This window comes from Odontesthes bonariensis, chromosome 19 (assembly GCF_027942865.1).
Source record: "Odontesthes bonariensis isolate fOdoBon6 chromosome 19, fOdoBon6.hap1, whole genome shotgun sequence".
NCBI classification, from domain to species: Eukaryota; Metazoa; Chordata; class Actinopteri; order Atheriniformes; family Atherinopsidae; genus Odontesthes; species Odontesthes bonariensis.
Window position 1 is genome coordinate 31,246,060 of NC_134524.1, and position 20,154 is coordinate 31,266,213.

The window sequence follows — 20,154 nt, forward strand, 5'->3', positions numbered from 1 at the left end:
ACAATATGGTCCTAATGCTCAAATAGTTTTTGTCAACAAATTATTTCCAGTATGATGACTTAATGCAATATTCATAAATTCATAAACAATGTTTTTTGTCATCAGTTAGAGATTTATGTAAAAGGAGCATGGTAAGGTACGGTACATACAATCTCATGAATGAGCCTCAACTGAACCCAGTACTCCTTAGTTTTGCATGTTAGTGGTAAAAATGACTTTGCAGTTTCTGATTCAGTAACATAAATTATAATAATTTAATATGCAATCATTTTCTCAAGATAACAACTTAGATAGATTAAGTTTAAAAAGCTTGTCATTCTAGAAGGATTGGAGTGATTTCGTAGGATAAAGCAACTGCAAAGAAGTTTGAAAAAAAAAAACTTTTTCCATGAACTATGAAATACGTTATGATGAACCAAAAAGTTTATTTAATTATTGCAAAACATTCTACAACATCTACGTCCTTAAAAATGATCCTCAGGGTCTCTTCAACATTCAGTAGTCAAGTTATACTCAGTCAGGTGAAAAATAAAGAACTGTTGAGGCTTAGAAAGATTCAGTTTAGTATCCAAAAGTCTAAATAGAGAATGACCTGTTTTGTTTTACATGTTTAGTCTTGTAAAAAAAAGTGCAGCGATGTAAAGTGTAAAAAGCTATAGAAATTTTTATTTCTATATATTGGTATTGTAATGTATTAAACAGGGTATCATAGATGATTACACAAAATAAGAAACATAGAAAGCACTTCCAAATCTAGATAATGTACAATATTGATGATAATTAAGCAGTTAAAATATATAAAGAATAACCTTAACAGCTTACATCTTTGGAAGGCGGTTATCAACTCTATGGCAGTAGAATGAATTAATTTGCTGTTCATTTGCTGACTTAAAAGCACAGGAATACCCTCAGTTATAGTTAAAAGCAATTACACTGAAAAAAGCAACTCATAAGATTTACTTAAAAAACCCTTTGTAAGTATTTGCACTCAAATGATTAAAGTAATATTTAATGCTGCAATATCAAGTAACACTCACTTGCCAGTATCAAGTAAATTTTACTTACCATAAAACACAACAGTTTTGAAGATATTAAGTAACATTTACTTAATTACATCTAAGTTTTAAGTTATATTTATTTAAACAAATTAAGTCAACTCTACTTGTTTTTCATAGGCAGGAACATCATTTTACACAAAATTTTAAGTAAATTTTACATATCTGTAGTATTTGCTGTTATGAAGTAACTTAGTAGATTTTAACAATACACTTTCAGAGTAAAGTTTTTGTAGTATTTCTAGGTTTATGTACATACAACTATTAAACATTTAAATGGTATGAGGAAACCTAAGTAAAACTTACTCTTCCCCCATAATCATGTATTACGTTACTAAAATGTTTAGTTTTACTTAAGAAGCTCTAGTTCTTACTGAATCTTAAAAATACAAGGTAGAGATTATGACAGTTACTCTAATAGAGTTGACTTCACCAAACAGTCACTTTTTTCAGGGTATGTTGAATTAGCAGTTCATAGGGGCTGGTTAACTTCGGTTACCAAGTTAACAACTTGTACAGTTTTCTTGATTATAATTGTTTTATTGTTTAAATGTGCTTTTGTGGCGCAGCAGCAGTTATGGTTGCACTGTGAAGAGTCACAGGACTTTTGTTTGTATTAATAGTACCTTTTGCTGTAACAGTAGCAGAAGCAGCTCAATACTGGAACATTGAGTATAATCATAGCTCTCTCAAGATTAAATTAAACACTGGTGAAACATCCATCCATCCATCCATCCATCCATCCATCCATCCATCCGTCTTCTGACACTTATTCAATTCAATTAAATTCTTTTTTATTTATATAGCGCCAAATACAACAAATGTCATCTCAAGGCACTTAGATAGTAAGTCCAATTAAAGCCAATTGGAATTCAATTAATTAATAATAATCATAATTCATAAAATAATCCAATTCGTTCATATAGAGCCAATTCAAAAACAATTTCCTAGCTAAGAAAACCAACAGATTGCACTGAAAACTTTTTGTTTTTCGGTCCAATCTCCCGGCCTGAGCGTGCCTGAGGCGACTGTGGAGAGAAACGACTCCCTTTTAACAGGAAGAAACCTCTGGCAGAACCAGAACCAGGAAGGGTGGCCATCCGCCTCGACCAGCTGGGGTTTGAGAGGACAGAAAGGGGGGGAGGGGGAGGGGGGGCGGCGGCGGCGGCGGCACTGTAACACCATTCAAAGGATATCTGTTGGAACAGGGAAACACGAGTTAATGACCACAATAATATCACATATACATAAAGAGAGTAAAGTGAGGAAAGGTGTGACAGATGAGGCCCCCCAGCAGTCTAGGTCTATAGCAGCTTAACTATGGGATGTTACAGGATTACCTGAGCCATCCCTATTCAAGGTAAACACAAGAAACTTGTGCTAACGAAAAAATAAATAATAAAATAAAGGACCAGACTCAGTGAGTAATTCCCTATACTCCCTATATAGATCTGCTCCTCACACCACAACAACCATCTTTTTACAGCCACAAGCTACCTCAGCCTCTCACCAACTGCACACCAGTCACAGCGGGGTGGGGATGCAAACCCTGGTTCGGGTAGGGGGAGAAATAAAAGAGGTAAGATAAGCGGGAATGGGATTCAAACCCTGGTTCGGGTAGGGGGTAATGAAAGTATAGAGGGTGCCAGAGGTGGAGGCAGAACAAGACACACTAGCAGACACACTATCAGATTCAACAGACCTAACTATAAGCTTTATAAAAAAGGAAAGTTCTAAGCCTGGTCTTAAAAGTGGAAAGGGTGTCTGCTTCCCGGACATTTACTGGCAGCTTATTCCACAATAGAGGGGCCTGATAACTGAAGGCTCTGCCTCCCATTCTACTTTTAGAAACTCTGGGAACCTCAAGTAAACCTGCAGTTTGGGAACAAAGTGCTCTGTTAGAAAAATATCTTACAATGAGATCTTTAAGATATGATGGAGCTCGGTCATTAAGAGCTTTATATGTAAAGAGAAGAATCTTAAATTCTATTCTGAATTTAACAGGGAGCCAATGAAGAGAAGCTAAAACTGGAGAAATATGATCTCTCCTGTTAGTTCTCATCAGAACTCTGGCTGCAGCATTTTGGATCAACTGAAGGCTTTTCAGAGAATATGTGGGACAGCCCAATAATAAAGAATTACAGTAGTCCAATCTTGAAGTAACAAATGCATGAATGTGGCACCCATTGTTGGAACAGTAGTCTGCAGAGATCGCCTGACCTCCCTCTCCCTAGTGGCAGCGGAGAGTTATGAAAAACATCTATCTGGAAGAGAAGTTTCTATTTGTAAAATGCTAAATACTTAAAAGTGTTGTTATTCCTTTTTTTTCTTCAGTGGTGAAAATGAAAGCACATATTGATTTTTAATGAGCTCTGGGGGTCAGTGTGGTTTCCTCATGATATGGGTTTGCAACGGAAATACAAATTCAAAGCATGCCACATCATGGAGAGCATGTGCAATACCACAGCAGCGAGGTAAAAAAATAAGAAAACAATACACATTACAAACAACCACAGACATGCACGTTCTCCCATTCTATTTGTTCAATTAATTCATTTTGCCTTCCCTTTTTTCTGCGATCCTCAAATGTCTCAGAGACGTTTTCCCTTCCCTTCCTTATAGTCACTTCAGGCCAGTCTTGCTGGCATTTTATGGGTTTCTTTCAATGATTAATTGTGACCTTTTGCTTTGGGGTCTAAACATTTAAACTTCTCCAACCTGAAGAAACAATGCAATCACCATTAGATTTCAAAGGTTGATTCGATACCCTGCAATTATTTTTATGGTATTAAGCATATTTTATATCAAATTCTATGGCTTACTACATTTTCTGTGCTGAAGCTTTATGAAAGCGTTATTTAACGAAGCAGACTACACAAGGCTCAAAGCGTAGCAAATATTCTTCCGTTGAAGAGCTGAAATAGTTACTGTATAGAATGAGTAAGATGTGCTCTCAATGCTTTTTAGGAGCATTACCAGCAAGATGGCTGTGGCCTGCTGGGATTTGAAAGGCTACCCTGCCGGATACTATTGATAAAGCACTGAGATAGATGTCCTCTTAGAACAGTTTGATGTTACCTGAAAGGGTAGAATTGAAAAAGAGAAGGCTTACATGGCAGAGTTTAGTTGTGTGTTCTAAGTTGGTTGATTTGATTCTACGTATTTTAATTCTAACATGCTATGTATAATCGATCTGGACGAGGGAAAAGTCACCTTAATACAATGTGTAAAGTCATAGAGAAACTATTTGGATTGGAATGCAATCTGATCAACTACACCACATCTGGAGGTGGTCAGGTTCACACTGAGATTTAATTGCCACCTGGATGTAAATGCTGTCCATAAAGTGTGACTGCATTAGTGTGAAAAAAGATCATTTCTGTAAGCTGCAATGTCACCAAAGACCATGTCTTCCTGTCAACTAAGACATTTTTATTTGTTCTGTGGGTAATTGGTAAATATTTGGAAAACATTTTTTTTTAAATGCATACTTATGATTGATATCATAATTAAATTTCAATTCAATTCATTTTTATTTATATAGCGCCAAATACAACAAATGTCATCTCAAGCCACTTAGATAATAAAGTCCAATTCAAGCCAATTGGAATTCAATTAATTGTAATCATAATAATCATAATTATTTATAAAAGTCACAGAGTGTACGTAAACTATAACAATTGATATGCACTGACAACCACCTGCAAATAAATCCCAGCGAGGGGAACGTTGTATCCATATCAAGTATAGGTATAGTGGTTTTAAGGCACGTTTAAAGGGGGAGAGCACAATAAAACTGATGAAGTAATATATATAGATTACTTTATAGGGATTTACAATATTAAAAAATATTGAGATATTATGGCTAGGAAATGATCACTTTAGCTGCAATAACACGTGTAATTTGAGTTACTCTGGTATTCTGCTCAAACTATATTAGCTATCTTAATGACTTGAACTGAATTGAGTTTACAAATATGATCATAAAACAGTGTTACGTCTTGTAAAAGTGGGCATTTTATTACCTAATGCCTGAAACCCTTGAATTGTTTGACAGTCTTTCACCTTAAAAATATTAACAGATCCTCAAATGTCAGGGCAAAAAGTAACCTTTGGGTTCTACAGATGAAGAGATATTTAGGAGAATTCACAAATACTGCAAGTTCTTCTTGTCCCACCATTAGTTTCCATTTTCACTTGCTCCTAATCAAAACTACAAGTTGGAAAATAAAGACTGCGCTCTTTTTCCATTCCTGTTTTTTTCTAGATATAGGAATGGTATTTTTCTGCTAAACCCAATAAACAAAGTTAAAAAAAAAAACATGTAATGCGCAGGGTCCTTTAGGGGCAAATGAAGAAGAATTTCACTGTTTTTATGGCTGATTTGAGTGCCTATGGTTTACAAATTCAACATTTAACTGTCTGGTGCTGGTCTTGACACGTCTTGACCTCTTAAAGTCTTGGTCTTATCTCAGTGTCAAGGCACACAAGTATGTCCTGCTGTTCCCCCAACATTTGACATGGACCTTGTTAATTTGAGCAGAATAGTGGGAATAGTGTACAGGAACATCTGCTCTAACTATTGGTTGGAAGTCCCAAAGTCAATGTGGTAGATACCTCCAAAGGTGGTGGAAAATGAGCTCAGATCCTCTGGGACTTTCAGATCCAGTCTGGCTGATGACTAACAACCAGACATTGTGGTAGTTGACAAACTACAGAGTTAGGCCGTAGCGATAGGTGTAGTAATACCAGGCAACAGGAACATCAAGAACAACACAAAATCTAAAGCTCTAAGCTTGTTGAAAGGATGTGGTAAATGAAGGCAAGTGGTAAGAGTGCTTTGGGCCATAACCCCCAAATTGGGAGTGGCTCGAACAGATTCCAGGAATTTTTGTCCAGAAAAGCGTTAGTCAGCTTTTTGGGAATAGGCAGCTTATCGAATTTGTTGAATCCTCAAGCTATAACTCGTTCTAGTTGCAAAGAAACAACCATCATTTCTTCAAGAACTTTGAAAATGTATCCACTTGGATTCACAAAAATATTTTAACACTGATGAAAATGAGGATCCCTCATCAGTAATTCACATGAGCTGAACAACCCATTAGATACTGTAACAAAGTGAATAGGATTTGTCTTGACATTTGGTAAAAGGCTGGTCTGTTATGGCGTCCGACTCTATTAATATTTCATGTGGTCTAATGGGAAGTTTTGTCTTTAGGCATGTGCTTCATTGTATACCTAAAGACAAATCAGGCCTCCACCTTAGAATCAGTTGTAAGAGGAGGGATTTACAATTATTTTGGGGCAGGTGGAAGCAATTTAAAGAATAGTAGTACATTTTCCTTTTTCGATAATAGTTAATAATCAGTCTGATTAATATTGGTTTTCTTTACTGGCTTTTGGAAATGAAATCCAGTCAGTTTATTTTTCTCCTGATTTAAAAGGCTTTGTTTTGGTATTGATTTGTAAATAATCAAAAGAAGATCATATCTGAACCTTTTCTCACTGTCATCTATTGGGGTGTGTGTTGTTGTGTGTGGGTATGATTCAGTGCTAGATAAACTAGTGATTGAGGTCTTCACAAGTATGTTACAAAACAGCTTCTTTTTACATCTTTATCTGCCTTCCAGATGTTTTCAGCTGATAACTTCAAAGCTGAAATGAAACCTCTGAAAACCCTAGTATCCCTACTGTTCATATACAGTATTTTACTTCTACTGAAATGTAATGGTGATGTCCTAGCGCTATCTGTGATAGAATGCATATCCAGCCTGGGCTGATGGGTATGAATCACTCTCTTTCAAGTTCAACTTAGTGAGAAGTGTTTTTGTCAATTTGAAGTGAGCTCATGATTCATCTGCGCTAATCTAGTCATCCTGTAGAGATCCTTGCTCACTGGAAATGAAAGACATTATTCCACAGATCTGCACTGTTTCATGCACTCAAATCAACCCAGCAGGATAAATGAGGAAAGAGAGCCATAAGACAAATATTAGTATTCCAATGAATTTTTAATTATTTATTCATAATTTAATATCTATATATATATTTATTAGCATTTTAAATTATTTAAAATGATCTTTTCCAAACCATTACGAAGGAATCAGAGGGGGAGTAGCTCCCCAAAAGAGACCTGAGCTTCCCTTGGATTTATAAGAAAACTGAATAAATATCAACGTAATTTTTTAATGCTGGAGTGAATTATATGTGAGTTATTATGAAACATATGAAGATGACTACCTGATGAAAACAAGCAAATTTCCAAAATCATTGATGCTATTAGGTTGAGATAAAGGACCTGTGGGTTTTCAGGATGATAATGCATCTTGGCTCATTGCAAAGCATTTAAACTTTTCCTTTGGAAAGAAAAAAACAACTCAAGTACAGTATTCCATCCTGCAAAGCTGATCTGTCAATCTGTCAAAAAAAGAAAAGTTGGAACCTGATTGAAGAATAATATTCTATTATTTTCTTGTATTTTTCAAAGTATCAAGTGGGATTTTTTTATTCATGATTCCACATTTGTTTTCCTCACAATGGGTGAATTTATAATGTTTTCTCTACTTCATTTAAAAATTAAAAATAAATAAAAAAAACTGTTTTTGGTATGTTTTGCAAAGCCAGAATATTCTGCTATCAGGTAAAAAATAGTTTTGTGTAATATGTCAAAATAAAAAAGCTGCATAAACATCCTCCAGGGTGATTCCAACACATATGGAATACACATATGGATATGATGATTCCTTGGGTGTATTATTAGTTGATAACAGTGAGTAAAATATTTTTTGTGTAATTTCAGTGCTGGAGTCTCATATTTAGCCATTGCTCATGCACAAATAGGGGCATGTAAGATGGGATCTACAAAACTAAACTTCATACAAAAATGTGCACAACTGAATGGAAACTTAACAATGCATACAAAAACTTTAAAGTCAGCCTGATTGTGGGAATAAAATGTGAGGACTTCACATACATTTACTTTTGTTTCATAATGCCCATTGCAGAAGTTCTTTCTGATTTAAATCAACACCAACAGCGCTATTCGGGAAGCCATAATTTCATCATAAGAATCTTAATGTTCTAAAAGACAGAATACTCTGCTTTGCTATTTAACAAAACAATGGTGCTGATTGTTGTTTTTTATCAGAAAACAATGAAAAAAGTTGCCTCGTCAGTGCAGCTGAGGTGGGGCGGGTCACCAGTTTTAGCTGTTGGAAATCAGTGTCACAGACAATCTGAATGTGCCCATTCTACCTTATTCTTGTGCTGCTGATAGCTTATACACATGTTCTCAGACTCATTCATAGTCCCGGACTGTTACTATCTACTCTGTCTTGTTTGTCTTGCAAATATTTGCACTAATCGTTGTTGCACTTTGTGTCATTTTATGTATTGCACTAGGACTCCACACGGAATGACATTTGGTTCAGCTACATGGTCTGTGTGTAGCAGAATGACACTAAAGCTTCTCGATTCTTGATTTCTCGTGGTCAAACACACTGCTGTGAAATCAACACGTGACCTTTAAGTGACTGCTGAATCAGACTCGTACGGCTATCATTGTGAAAACAAGATAAGTTAATAAGTATAGTTATTTTGCCTCGGTCTTACAAAGAAAACATGGCCTTGGGAGTGTGTTGTTAAGTCACTATTTAATATGCCAAATACTTTGAAAAAAAAAAATCTTGACGGTAATATCTTTTGATGTTAATCTGCACTTCACTCTTTCAATGTCAAACAGCTTGTAAATCATTTTATCTCACCACGCAGCTACACCAGATTCCATGTTAAGCAGCCTGACTAAACTGAGTTCTCTCAGTGACATCGTGACACTTCACTTCGGTTCCAGTGATTCCAGTCATCGTAAGCACTCACATTAATCTCCCTCCTGTTCTGTGTCCCCCAGGGTTGCGCAGGGGAAGGACAGTGACGGCAGAGTGGATTTCTCAAGGTCGAACCAAGAGGGACATAGAGACCACAACACAGGTAAAAGTCTTAACTGAAGCGAGGTTAATATGCGGCAATGCATGGTACACACAGTGGTGTCTACAGTGTGGGAACAAAGGCATAAAGGCAAGGCAAGTTTATTTGTGCAGCACAATTCAACAACAAGGCGAATCAAAGTGCTTTACAGATACATTAAAACAGTAGAAATAAAAAGCACAATTTAAATTTTAAACAAAAAAGAAACAAATAAGAACAATAGATAAAATCAGATAAAATCAGGAGTTAAAATGTGATTAAGATTTGAAACTCAAGCTTCAGATTTGGAGCTTTATTCAAATGCAGCTGAAAATAGGTGTGTCTTCAACCTGGACTTAAATACACTGAGTGTTCCAGCTGATCTGAAACACTGATGAAGTTAAAGCTATGGTTGCAAAATTCAGTAAGGTTCATCCTGACTCGTAAAATGCACCCAGACATGTGTGCAGATAGTGGCCTTTTTATCCTGAATATTAAGTTACATCTCACAACCCAATTTTCTAAAATGATTAATATCATTATTTGTTTTATTTTTTTTGTCACTGTCTAGTTTAATGGAGAAAATAAGGACTTATGTGCTTGTAGTTTTGTTTTTGTAACCTGAGGGTACAAAAAAAGACTTGACTCCACTGTAATTATCGACATGAATTCTTTTTTATTGGCCAAATTTATTACCTACATAAATGCGGGACCATTTACAGTCCAGTTACCATTTCTCACAGGTTGATAAATAAACTGTATTTATGTAGCAGTTCTCCAGTTTACCACTCAAAGTGCTTTTACACTACAAGCCAAATCTATTCACCTATTCACACACACCCAAACAGCATGTTTTAGTCTATACAGACGAACCGGCTGCATAGTGCTTTCTTTTTCTATCACTTGCACTCACACACCAATGGACACATCGGAGGCATCCTCATGTCAATATGTTGTCCAGGGAAGTCGAGAATCCAATTCCTGACCTTCCAATTGGCATACGACAAATTCTCGTTCAGTTGTGGGTGAACACACACACAGACATGTATTACAGATGCAGGTGGAAGGATAGGAACGTGAAAGACTGTGTGGCCTCAAATGCAAACTATTTTGAATTGGGAGGGAGTACATAACCAGGATTTAACAGCAGTCACAACAACCTGTGGGCTGCATGGTGGTGTGGTGTTTAGCACCGTCGCCTCACAGCAAGAAGATGCTGGCTCGAATCCCGGCCAGGGCCTTTCTGTGAGGAGTTTGCATGTTCTCCACGTGTATGCGTGGGTTCACTCCGGATACTCTGGCTTCCTTTCACTGCCCAATTGGTCAATTGGTGTCTCTAAATTGTCCCTAGGAGTAAGTGTGAGCGTGCATGGTTGTTTGTCTCGTGGCCCTGTGATGGACTGGTGGCCTGTCCAGGGTGTACCCGCCCAATGCCAGCTGGAATAAGCTCCAGCCCCCCCACAACCCTGAGTTGGATTAAGTGGGTATAGAAAATGGATGGATATAAACATGCTGTTTTACTTTATCAGGCATATTCCAAAATGATGAGCAGGGCAGTCCTTTACACATACAAACGACTTGTCCATATGATTCTTTTTTCCGGACTACCTTTGCCAAAATGACCATCTCACATAAAATCAAAAAGCTTGTGTTAAAAAAAAAAAAAAATCACTGTTTTTTTTCATTGCAGGATCTTTTCTTTTTTTTCTTTTTTCTTTTTCTCTTTGATTTCTTTCTTCCATTTTGTCAACTTGAGAAACACATTCAACAAATGTTACCTTGACATGGTGGAGTCTCACACTGATCTTATGACTCACAACCCAATGCTCAATGTAAAGGGTACAAAATGTAAAAAAAACAACTATTACAAAGACATTGCATGAAAACAAGTAGAAAGCAGCTCAGTGATGAAACCATTGTCTGTAGTCTACTTTGTGATGTGGTCAGGTTTACTGGTCCACTGGGTGTGTTTTGGTGGCAGGAAATGTAGCTCAATTGGTTTGGCAGGTGCTCCATGTAGAGAGGCTGATGTCCACATCACAGCCATGTTCATGTCCCAGCCTGTCGACTTCTCTCTGCCACCTTTCCAATCTCTCCCCCAGAGCACAAGTTCCAAAAAAAGGGAAAAAAAAATCAGAAAGAGAAATTCATCAGTGTAGTCAGCCATTCAAAGGTGCTTCATAGCCAGTAAACTGCAAGTGTGAGAGCAGGATCAAACCTGAAGGCTGTTCACGTAGTCATCAATGAACCTGCAGTTACGGTACTAACTACTAAGATATATTTAACCCAATATTTGAAAATGTTCAATTAGAACTTTATCACAGTATGATTTGTGGCATTGAATGTTGCACCGTGACATTTGTCATTATATTTTTTTCAGATTATTCTAGAAGCTCACATAATATTAGATACCATATGACTTTCATTCTGCACGAGGTACATGGTAATAATTTTCTTGTCACATATTGTCTGATGTGACATCAATAACTGCACCTCAGAAAGCTCTTTGGAGGAAAATAAATAGTAAATAAATAATTTCCTTTGGGGTTGTTGAAACAAACTTGTCTCTTACAATTCCGACTCTTTACTTTTTTGCATGACTAATATTTTTCATACAATTTAGCCTTGTATTCTTTTTGTTGTTTGATTTTTCATGTGACATGTTTTTTTTATTAGGGTTTAAATCAATAAAATGTGTGTAGATGAGCAACTCAACTGTGCTGGCACAGCTTCTGTCCAGGACATGACAGCTTATTATGTGGATGATATTGTTGATGTGAAAGTTGGCTGGACTTGTACAGCTAAGCATGAAAATATGGTCTCGCTCAACAGATGGCCCAATTGGCCTGGTTGTCACCTTGGCAAAAAAGGGAAAGATTGGGTTGGATTAGAGGAAGTGGGAAGGGAAATAGAGTTTGTGGTATGACACCCTTATAGTTACCACTGGTCTTTTTCAGCCCCTTTGTACATCAACAAAATGAGACAAAACAGTGATTTCTGGGTTTTATTCTGCTTCAACTTTAATCAAAACTGTGGCTGAAAGCATGATGTTTTCATGTTCCCAGTTCCTCTGCTCATTTGCCCATATATTTTGGGCCAAAAGTCAAGAATTAATTCCCTAAAATGACATAATTTCCCATAGATGTATTAAAAATTCAAAAGATTAAAGGTCAACTTTACTGTTAGTTACTACTCAAACATTAACTCAAACTAATCAAAATGGTTGCTGAGGGACTTTTTTCTTTCTTATTTCTTTTTTTGTTGGTCCACTAGGATAATTTGTTTCAGGATTAAGCTAAACATACTAACATTTGTTGGTTCGTTTTTTTTTTTATACTTATGACCCATAGTTTTGATGATACTTGGACAAATAGAGTCAGACCCACAATAAAAACAAATTGAAATCATTATTTTACAACAACTAAATTATTTGATATGTGGAAAAAATAATTTATCTCCTTTCCTTTTACCCTCTATTTCATAGTTGGTCTAAATAAAAAAGGCGATGTGAGAAAGGTATGCAGCTCTGAGCCACGGGGCGGCCTACATTTCTCAATGTACAAAAAACAAAACTAAACAAAAAACAAGGAATCTTTCTGGAAGGTCGATTTTATTCATATACTTTGGATATCATTTTAAAAGTTTTCTTTACTTTTTCTTTGTAAAATGAATGGTTTGATTCTCATAAAGCCAGCTTCTCTGGAAGGCACACATCTATTGAGAAACAAGAATATATAGCTTCTGGCAGAATGGCAGGTACAGGGTAAACATTCCATCTTTAGGCCAGGAAAAGCCATGGGGATATTTTGCATAGCAGACATTTGAGGTTGTCATTGCAGAAAAGCAACATTCCATCATTTCAGGCATGGCAGAAAATCATAACAGTGACGGCTACAGTGAGTGCTGCAGATTTTATTTTTCATGCAAAGAAAACGTCACCACCAAAAAAACTCTAACTGAAGATCAAAGATAAGACATAACAGCAGATCAAAATACAATTCCAATACAGCAGTAGACTCTTGGAATGAAATATATGAAAGATAATATGTAGATAAGATTCTACAGATTATCACTTTTTTACTACTTCTTTCATTCTTGTTCAATTTTCTTTTGAATACTTTGGGATATCTAAATATTCACATTATCTGCCAAAAAAAAAAAGAAAATAATCTCAAATTTCTAATTAGTAATTACTAATGGACAGACACAATGCAGACATATTGCATGAATGAACTGAGATGAAATTGGCCCCTCATTGCTTCCAATTCCGACCTGCTGGAGACACAGCTGTGTTGGAACCGGTTTTCTGCTTGAGTGACAAGAAGATGTTAAGCAATGCTGAGGCTGTTCATCTCCAGGATACATCTGGTTCCTTCCCCATAGAACTATTGATGGACAATAATTTTCCCCCACTAAATCATTCCATCTGGAAACAGACACATGACACCAGTGGTCCAGATGCTCTAATCACTCTTATTGTGGAACTGACAGTTTACTCTTCTTCTCAAGTCTGAAGCTCTGCTAATGGCTATTACGAGCTGCAGTTTTTATTGTTCTTCAAATGTAAGGTAATACATAATTTGAAGGGTGTGCACAAGACATAACATCATCATAAACAAGAAACGTGAATTAATTAGTTTATGCACAATTGTCTTTCAGTCTTTTAATGTAAAGTTGACATAATTTAAAAAGGTTTTATGACATTAATCTAGGGCTGGGCGAGTTAACTTGTTATTATCGCGTTAACTCGTTAATTATTTAACGCCGATTCCGATTTAAGGGCCAGCTGCAGCGAGGACTGTAGCCTCTTGGGGCGCCTGCTCAACCCACTACGCCACGGACCACCCCTGTTTTATTATTTATTTTATTATTGTAAAAGTCTGTTGCTGTCTGCTGCAGGACCCAGTTACAATGACATTTATGCTGGTGGGAAGTGAACCACCTCTCTACCACTAAAACCCAGTTGACATTTACCTGAACATTCTTTGCTAATACACAAATTCTGCTTCCCATTCTGGTCATAATTTCTATGCCATCGTCGTGTGATTTTTGCAAACAAAATTTGTTATGTCATATCAAGACGCTTTCATTTAGAAAAGCATGTTCCGGAGGCTTCAACCGCTTACCCCAGTCTTTGTCTCACAAGGTAGTAAGGGCAGTTTGAATTAAAATTTTCTTTTAAAAAAGGAAGCTTTCAACATCAAGAAAGAACGTATGGTGCATTTCAACCAACAGCACCCATAATTTAGATGGCCTGGGGCTTTTATCTTGGAGCAAAAAATTAATTTATTCCCCAAGTCTGTTGCTTTCCCACTCAGTTCTAACTTACTGGATAGATTAGGCATATTAAGTATTACTGCTCTAAATTGAATCCTTGTTCCCATGACCACCATTGCCTCTGTTGTTCACCATAAATACTGTGGTGCCCCACTGATCAGAGTGCCCTATAAGCAAGGAAGTGTGCTTCAGCTCCATTTACTTCAAATCTCTCAACACTCTTCTGTTTTCTTGGTTTGGGTGTTTTAACTGCATCTTAGAATATAACAGTACAAATACTGTACTGTGACTGTTCTGTAAAACAATCAAATATTAAGTGTGGTGGTTAGCAGCGTCGCCTCACGGCAAGAGGGTTCCAGGTTCAATTACCGGCTGGGGCCTTTCTGTGTGGAGTTTGCATGTTCTCGTGCTTTGTCTCCTCAGCTGATTGAAGCGGGCACAACTGTTTGATTTTGAATTTTGTGTTTCAAAACTAATATTTTCATTCATCTGAGCGAGTGGCCATGACTTGTGGAGTCCCCCAGGGGTCAATTCTTGGACCTCTTCTGTTTAACTTGTATATGCTCCCTTTGGGTCAGATATTGTAGAATTTTAACATCAATTATCACAGTTATGCAGACGATACACAACTTTATGTGTCTCTGTCACCGGACGACTGCAGCCCAGCAGACGTACTGTGTCAGTGTCTGGAGGAAGTAAACACCTGGATGAGAGAGAATTTTTTACAATTAAATGAAGACAAAACTGAGATCATTCTGTTTGGTAGCAGCTCATCCAGAACGCTGCTGCTAGAGTTTTAACCAGGACTAAGAGATCTGAACACATCACACCAGTTTTAAAATCTTTACACTGGCTTCCAGTCAGTCACAGAATAGATTTTAAAAGCCTGCTGATGGTTTACAAATCCCAGAATGGTTTAGGCCCAAAATACATCTGTGATATGTTCAGAGAATATAAACCCAGCAGAGCTCTTAGATCCAAGGACTCAGGTCAGCTGGTCCAGTCCAGAGTCCAGACTAAACATGGAGAAGCAGCATTTAGCTGTTATGCTGCAAACAAGTGGAACAAACTGCCAGTGGAGATTAAACTTTCACCAAATGGAGACATTTTTAAATCCAGGTTAAAAACATTTCTGTTCTCATGTGTCTATGCATGAAATCTGCACGATATCTTTTAATTTATCTGGACTGTTGCTTGTTTTTAAATTCATTTAAATTATTTTATTTGTTTCTCTTTATATTCTTTTATGTATTTTAATGCTTCTTGCACTCCCTGCTGCAATGCTTTTATTTTATGTAAAGCACTTTGAATTGTTCTGTACATGAAATGTGCTATACAAATAAATTTGATTTGATTTGTACAACTTAATGTTAACATATTTTAAGAGGCAGTTGTTGATTTAAACCTGACATGACTCAGATAGAAAGGTAGAAATAAAAAGCTGGCAATACTCGACCAATCAAAAACCTCAAAAACCAGGAGGAGAGAAATGGAGTGGGCCGAGCAAAGGATCCCTTCAAAGGTGCTGGTTACTGGAAAAGGTTCTTGTAGCCGAAATGCAGCTATACATCCTTATTTTTAGACCATCAAGGTTGAAGTGGAGAAAAGAATAAACTTGAATTACCTTTACAACAGATGAAATGTACTCAGTTGGTGATAGTGAGCTCTTGGACCTGTTCTATCATAAAGATTTGATACTTAGCATCAATAATTGTTTAATGCATTTGATCTTGTCAGATTTGACTTGCACACAGTGAAATATTGTGAAAATTTTTTTGGCTCTTTCTTAATAACTACTTCAAACTTTTATCCTAATATAACCAACAACATTTTCCCACTGATAAAGAGAGAAAAAGCTACAGATAAAGAAGGTACTTCTATTTAAAACTTGTCAAAAGTATAAAGCATAGCTTCAAGTTCTGAAACTAAGCTTTTAAAACAATCAGCTATTTATATTTCTGTCGCTTATGTGTTTGTCAGTCCAATCAGTAATTGAAGCCCGTTAAAGGGATTGAAGGATTTACAGTTTATATATAATTCTTTTGCGTGGGGAAAGGTAGGGGAGAGAAACATAAGGGAGCATGTGTAGATCTAGTGAGAGACTTATTTTCATCTCAGCAGGGTCGGCTTTCTGAACCGTACGGAGGAAGAGTCTACACCTGTGCTCTTCCAATAAGAAGCTGCTTTGATCAGGCTCGCTTTAGAATATAGAGACATCTTCAGCAATAAGCCGGAATGTCAGTCAGTTTGGGTTTAGGGACATTTCAAAGAACACAAATGGGATATGATGCATTATCAAAGGGAGTTTTTTGTTTGAATAGTGAGCATCGGGCTTTTATCCATCTTTTTAGAAGATGCTCACAACCAAGTCACATAAAAAAAAAAATAAAAAAAAAAACACTAAGACATTAAGAATGATACCACACACACTTCAAAGCTTTGTCACATTCATAATGAGAGCAAACAGATCCCTTGTCTTTGGATAAGACCATTTTCAAACTATCTATCTTGTCCTCTTGGTTAAACCTGAACCAAAAGGCAGCACAATGAAATACTGCCTGTTGAGGAGTCAAAATTCATGTCAACCCATTCGTCTTAGGCCATACAGCCTTTTGGATGACCATGAATGTACTGTATGAGTCTCCTGCTTCCAGCCTCCTGCTTCCAAATTCTGCTCTCGCAACTTTTCTGAAATGAAGAACCATTTATAGTGTCAAGGGAGCCAGTAGAAACAGCCTGCGCTGGCTTCAGAATGATAATTCTGGACAAAAGTTTATAGACTAAGCTTGGTTTTTTTTCCCCATCCCTGAGTAAGAATGGGAAACGGTATTCAGACAGCAAAATCACTCAAGAGCTGTAAAAAGGTTTTATTTGGGGTTCTTTGTTTTTTTAATTTATTGAATTTTTTTTTAATTGGGCTTATTTCTGGAGTGGTCAGACCAAGAAGTAAATATACATTAATGCTTGGGGAGTTTTTTTTTTTTTAGCGGGGCTTGAGATGACGAAACAATGTGGATGTAATGAAATCGGTGCTTTCTAATTCACGGCGTGCACATGTCATGGAAGATTGAAACAAGGAAATAACATTTATTGTCTTCACGGTAAAAGGGGTGGTGTATAAAGTTTAACTGTGACATATTGTATATTAAAAAAAAAAAGAGATGTAAAAAGGATTGTGAGTCTTCAAAAGGTCTGGTTTGCAGCATTTTGTCAAAAATTCTGATCAACTTCAACTACAGACGAAACATCTTTATTCAAGCCATACTCCTGAACCACACGGTTTGAAATTGGAAGATATAGTCCCCAAATGGCTTTTCTATTATAGGAAATTGATAGCCTTTGGTATTGTGTGGAGAAGACATGATAGAAAGAAACAAAGAAGAAAATCTAAGGAAGAATAACGTGAATGATGGCACTCCTTAGAGCAAAGTGAGTTTGGGGTAATTACAAGTGGCCTCTCCTTCCACAGAATGGATTAGATAAAGATTGATATGGTAATACTGGTTTCATTTCAGTTTCATTTCCACAGTCTTTTTGTGTGTGTGTGTGTGTGTGTGTGTGTGTGTGTGTATGTGTTTGTTCTGTTCTCTTTTGAAAGTGGTTTTGTCTTCGATTTTCTTCGATGTGGGGAATGAGCGTGTGCATATGGAAGAGTGTGCATTTTAAATGGTTGTACAGTGAGGCTTTGTGAGTAGGATGCATCAGAGAATCAATCATAACAAGGAAATGAGGTGCGAAGAGAGATAGAGGCAGCGCATTTGGCTGGAGGTCTGTGAGAAACCAATAGCACTGTGTTTAATTTTGGGATGGTACTCTATCAAAGCTGAGTCGGCGACAGAAAGTTGGACCGGGGTCAACTCTTATGTGTTGACTCGGGATAAAGTGGGGAAGGGTGAAACCTTCTGCATACAGGTCGTCCAGTGGCCCTTCAGAAGGCATTCATTTAATTTAGCAGCTTTTACAGTTAAAGACAATTTACTGTTTGTTATTCTTGGCACACGTAGTCAGTTGCCAGACTGCTGATGTGGAAATATATGCTGTACTTCATAGCTCTGTCCATGTGGAAATCATATATTTATTTCCTCTACCAGTTTGATTTTGATGCAAATTGATCGTATCAGACTGCGTCTGTCTTGCATCTGAGCGCACAGTGGTTAGAAACACTGAAATATGAGGAAATAATGTATGCATGTGTCATGACAAATGCAGGCAAAAACTGTCAAGAGCAATAACAGGAAGCTTTATCCCCATATGAGGATGTTCTTTTTGATGTAGCAGTTTCTTGCTTCTCAATTACTGTGGAAGCAAGAGAATGCTTAAACCTTTTTGCTCTCATTTACCTTCACATCTGTGTGAGCTACATCTGTGAGTCACTTAGCGTACACACTGATGTCTGCTCAGCAGCCATATCCAGCTGATTAGATTAGATTCCCCTCACTTTGTTCTTTGTTGGTCTTAAAGCATGGATGGACGTCTTCTTTCTGTTTGACTGTAGAAATGAGGTTTCTGTGCTTTCCACAGAGAGTAGCTAAGTTTTGTTCAAAAGTTTTTTTATGTTTTTTTTTGTATCTCTGAATGGGGCTGACAAGTTCCAAAATGTAGTAACAAAAATGCTTATTTGGCAACAACATAACCCACCAAGTATTCCTCCCACGTATGACATTTTGACTCGCCGTGTGTTTATGGAGAGGAGGGGCAGATGTTCTCTGCGTGCATGTCTTTCTTATAGCGCTTGTTTGACACAAAAGGCTGTGAACAACTCAGTCACCTAATCATCTGCTTAAATGCACAAACAAATCAAAGATTTCATTGATATATTGACAAATGAAGAAATTATTATGGACACATGAACATAATGTGATTCAATATGCATCTCTGCTGTGGATGTTTGTATAGTAGTATAGTACTATAGATAGATAGATAGATAGATAGATAGATAGATAGATAAGTACTTTATTCATGTTCGTGTTGCAGCAGCATACAGTAAAAGATATGTAAACAATTAAAGTGAAAACAAGCAAATAGAATAGAATAGAAAATAAGTAAATAAAAAAATAATAAAATAAAAAATAATGAATAAACATTAGGTATATACATTTTAGGAGAGACTTCAAGCGTATTGAGCTTGAAGTTCTCTTCCAGCCAGAGGGGAGGTGTTGTAGATGGTGATGGCTGCTGGTAGGAAGGATTTCCTGAATCGTTCCTTGTGACAGCGGAGCTGGATGAGCCTGTTGGAAAAGGAGCTCCGCTGTCCAACCAGCAGCTGGTGGAGAGGATGGGTGGGGTTATCCATGATGGATAACAGTTTGTTCAGTGTCCTCCTCTCCACCACAGATTCAAATGAGTCCAGTTTGCAGTATATACTATACAGTATATATTCTGTATATTCTATACAGCTTGTATAGAATATAATATACTATGTGGAATAAAGTTAAGTTGTTTAGATAAATCAGTGAAAGTCTTGCCATTACTCTCTTTAGAGTAAAGAACGACTCTTCTGATAAAATATTTAATTGGACACCAGTTAACACAGAAAGTCCTGCATAGTGCATGTGATTTCTAAACAGATTAGAGTGGAGGTGAGGCTTTACACCAGTTCCTCCGGTACTTTCGCCGATGTTTCATCCAGTGCACAACAGCATTTTTGAGCGTGTTGTGCTTGAAATGCTACACTTACAAGGTCAAATATTTATTTATCCCTAAAGCAGCTGCTACATCTGCACATAAGCTACACAAAACAAAAAATACGGGAGTATCAGGATAAACTCCAAAAATTTTAATGGATGGGAATTCAACTTATTCATTTAGTAAAATATTTATTGAAGAAGCACATAACTTTTAAATGACAAGTTCAATTATT

The 20,154-nt window shown here is 36.9% G+C and overlaps 1 protein-coding gene across 1 annotated transcript in view; it reads left to right on the forward strand.

Moving 5' to 3' along the window:
• Positions 1-20,154, forward strand: part of adam19a (ADAM metallopeptidase domain 19a) — a 251,379-nt gene that overhangs the window by 32,818 nt on the left and 198,407 nt on the right. Inside the window, exon 2 of the mRNA XM_075450674.1 lies at positions 8,962-9,041. Within this exon, the coding sequence (XP_075306789.1) occupies positions 8,962-9,041 (80 nt within the window). The remainder of the gene's footprint in view (positions 1-8,961; positions 9,042-20,154) is intronic.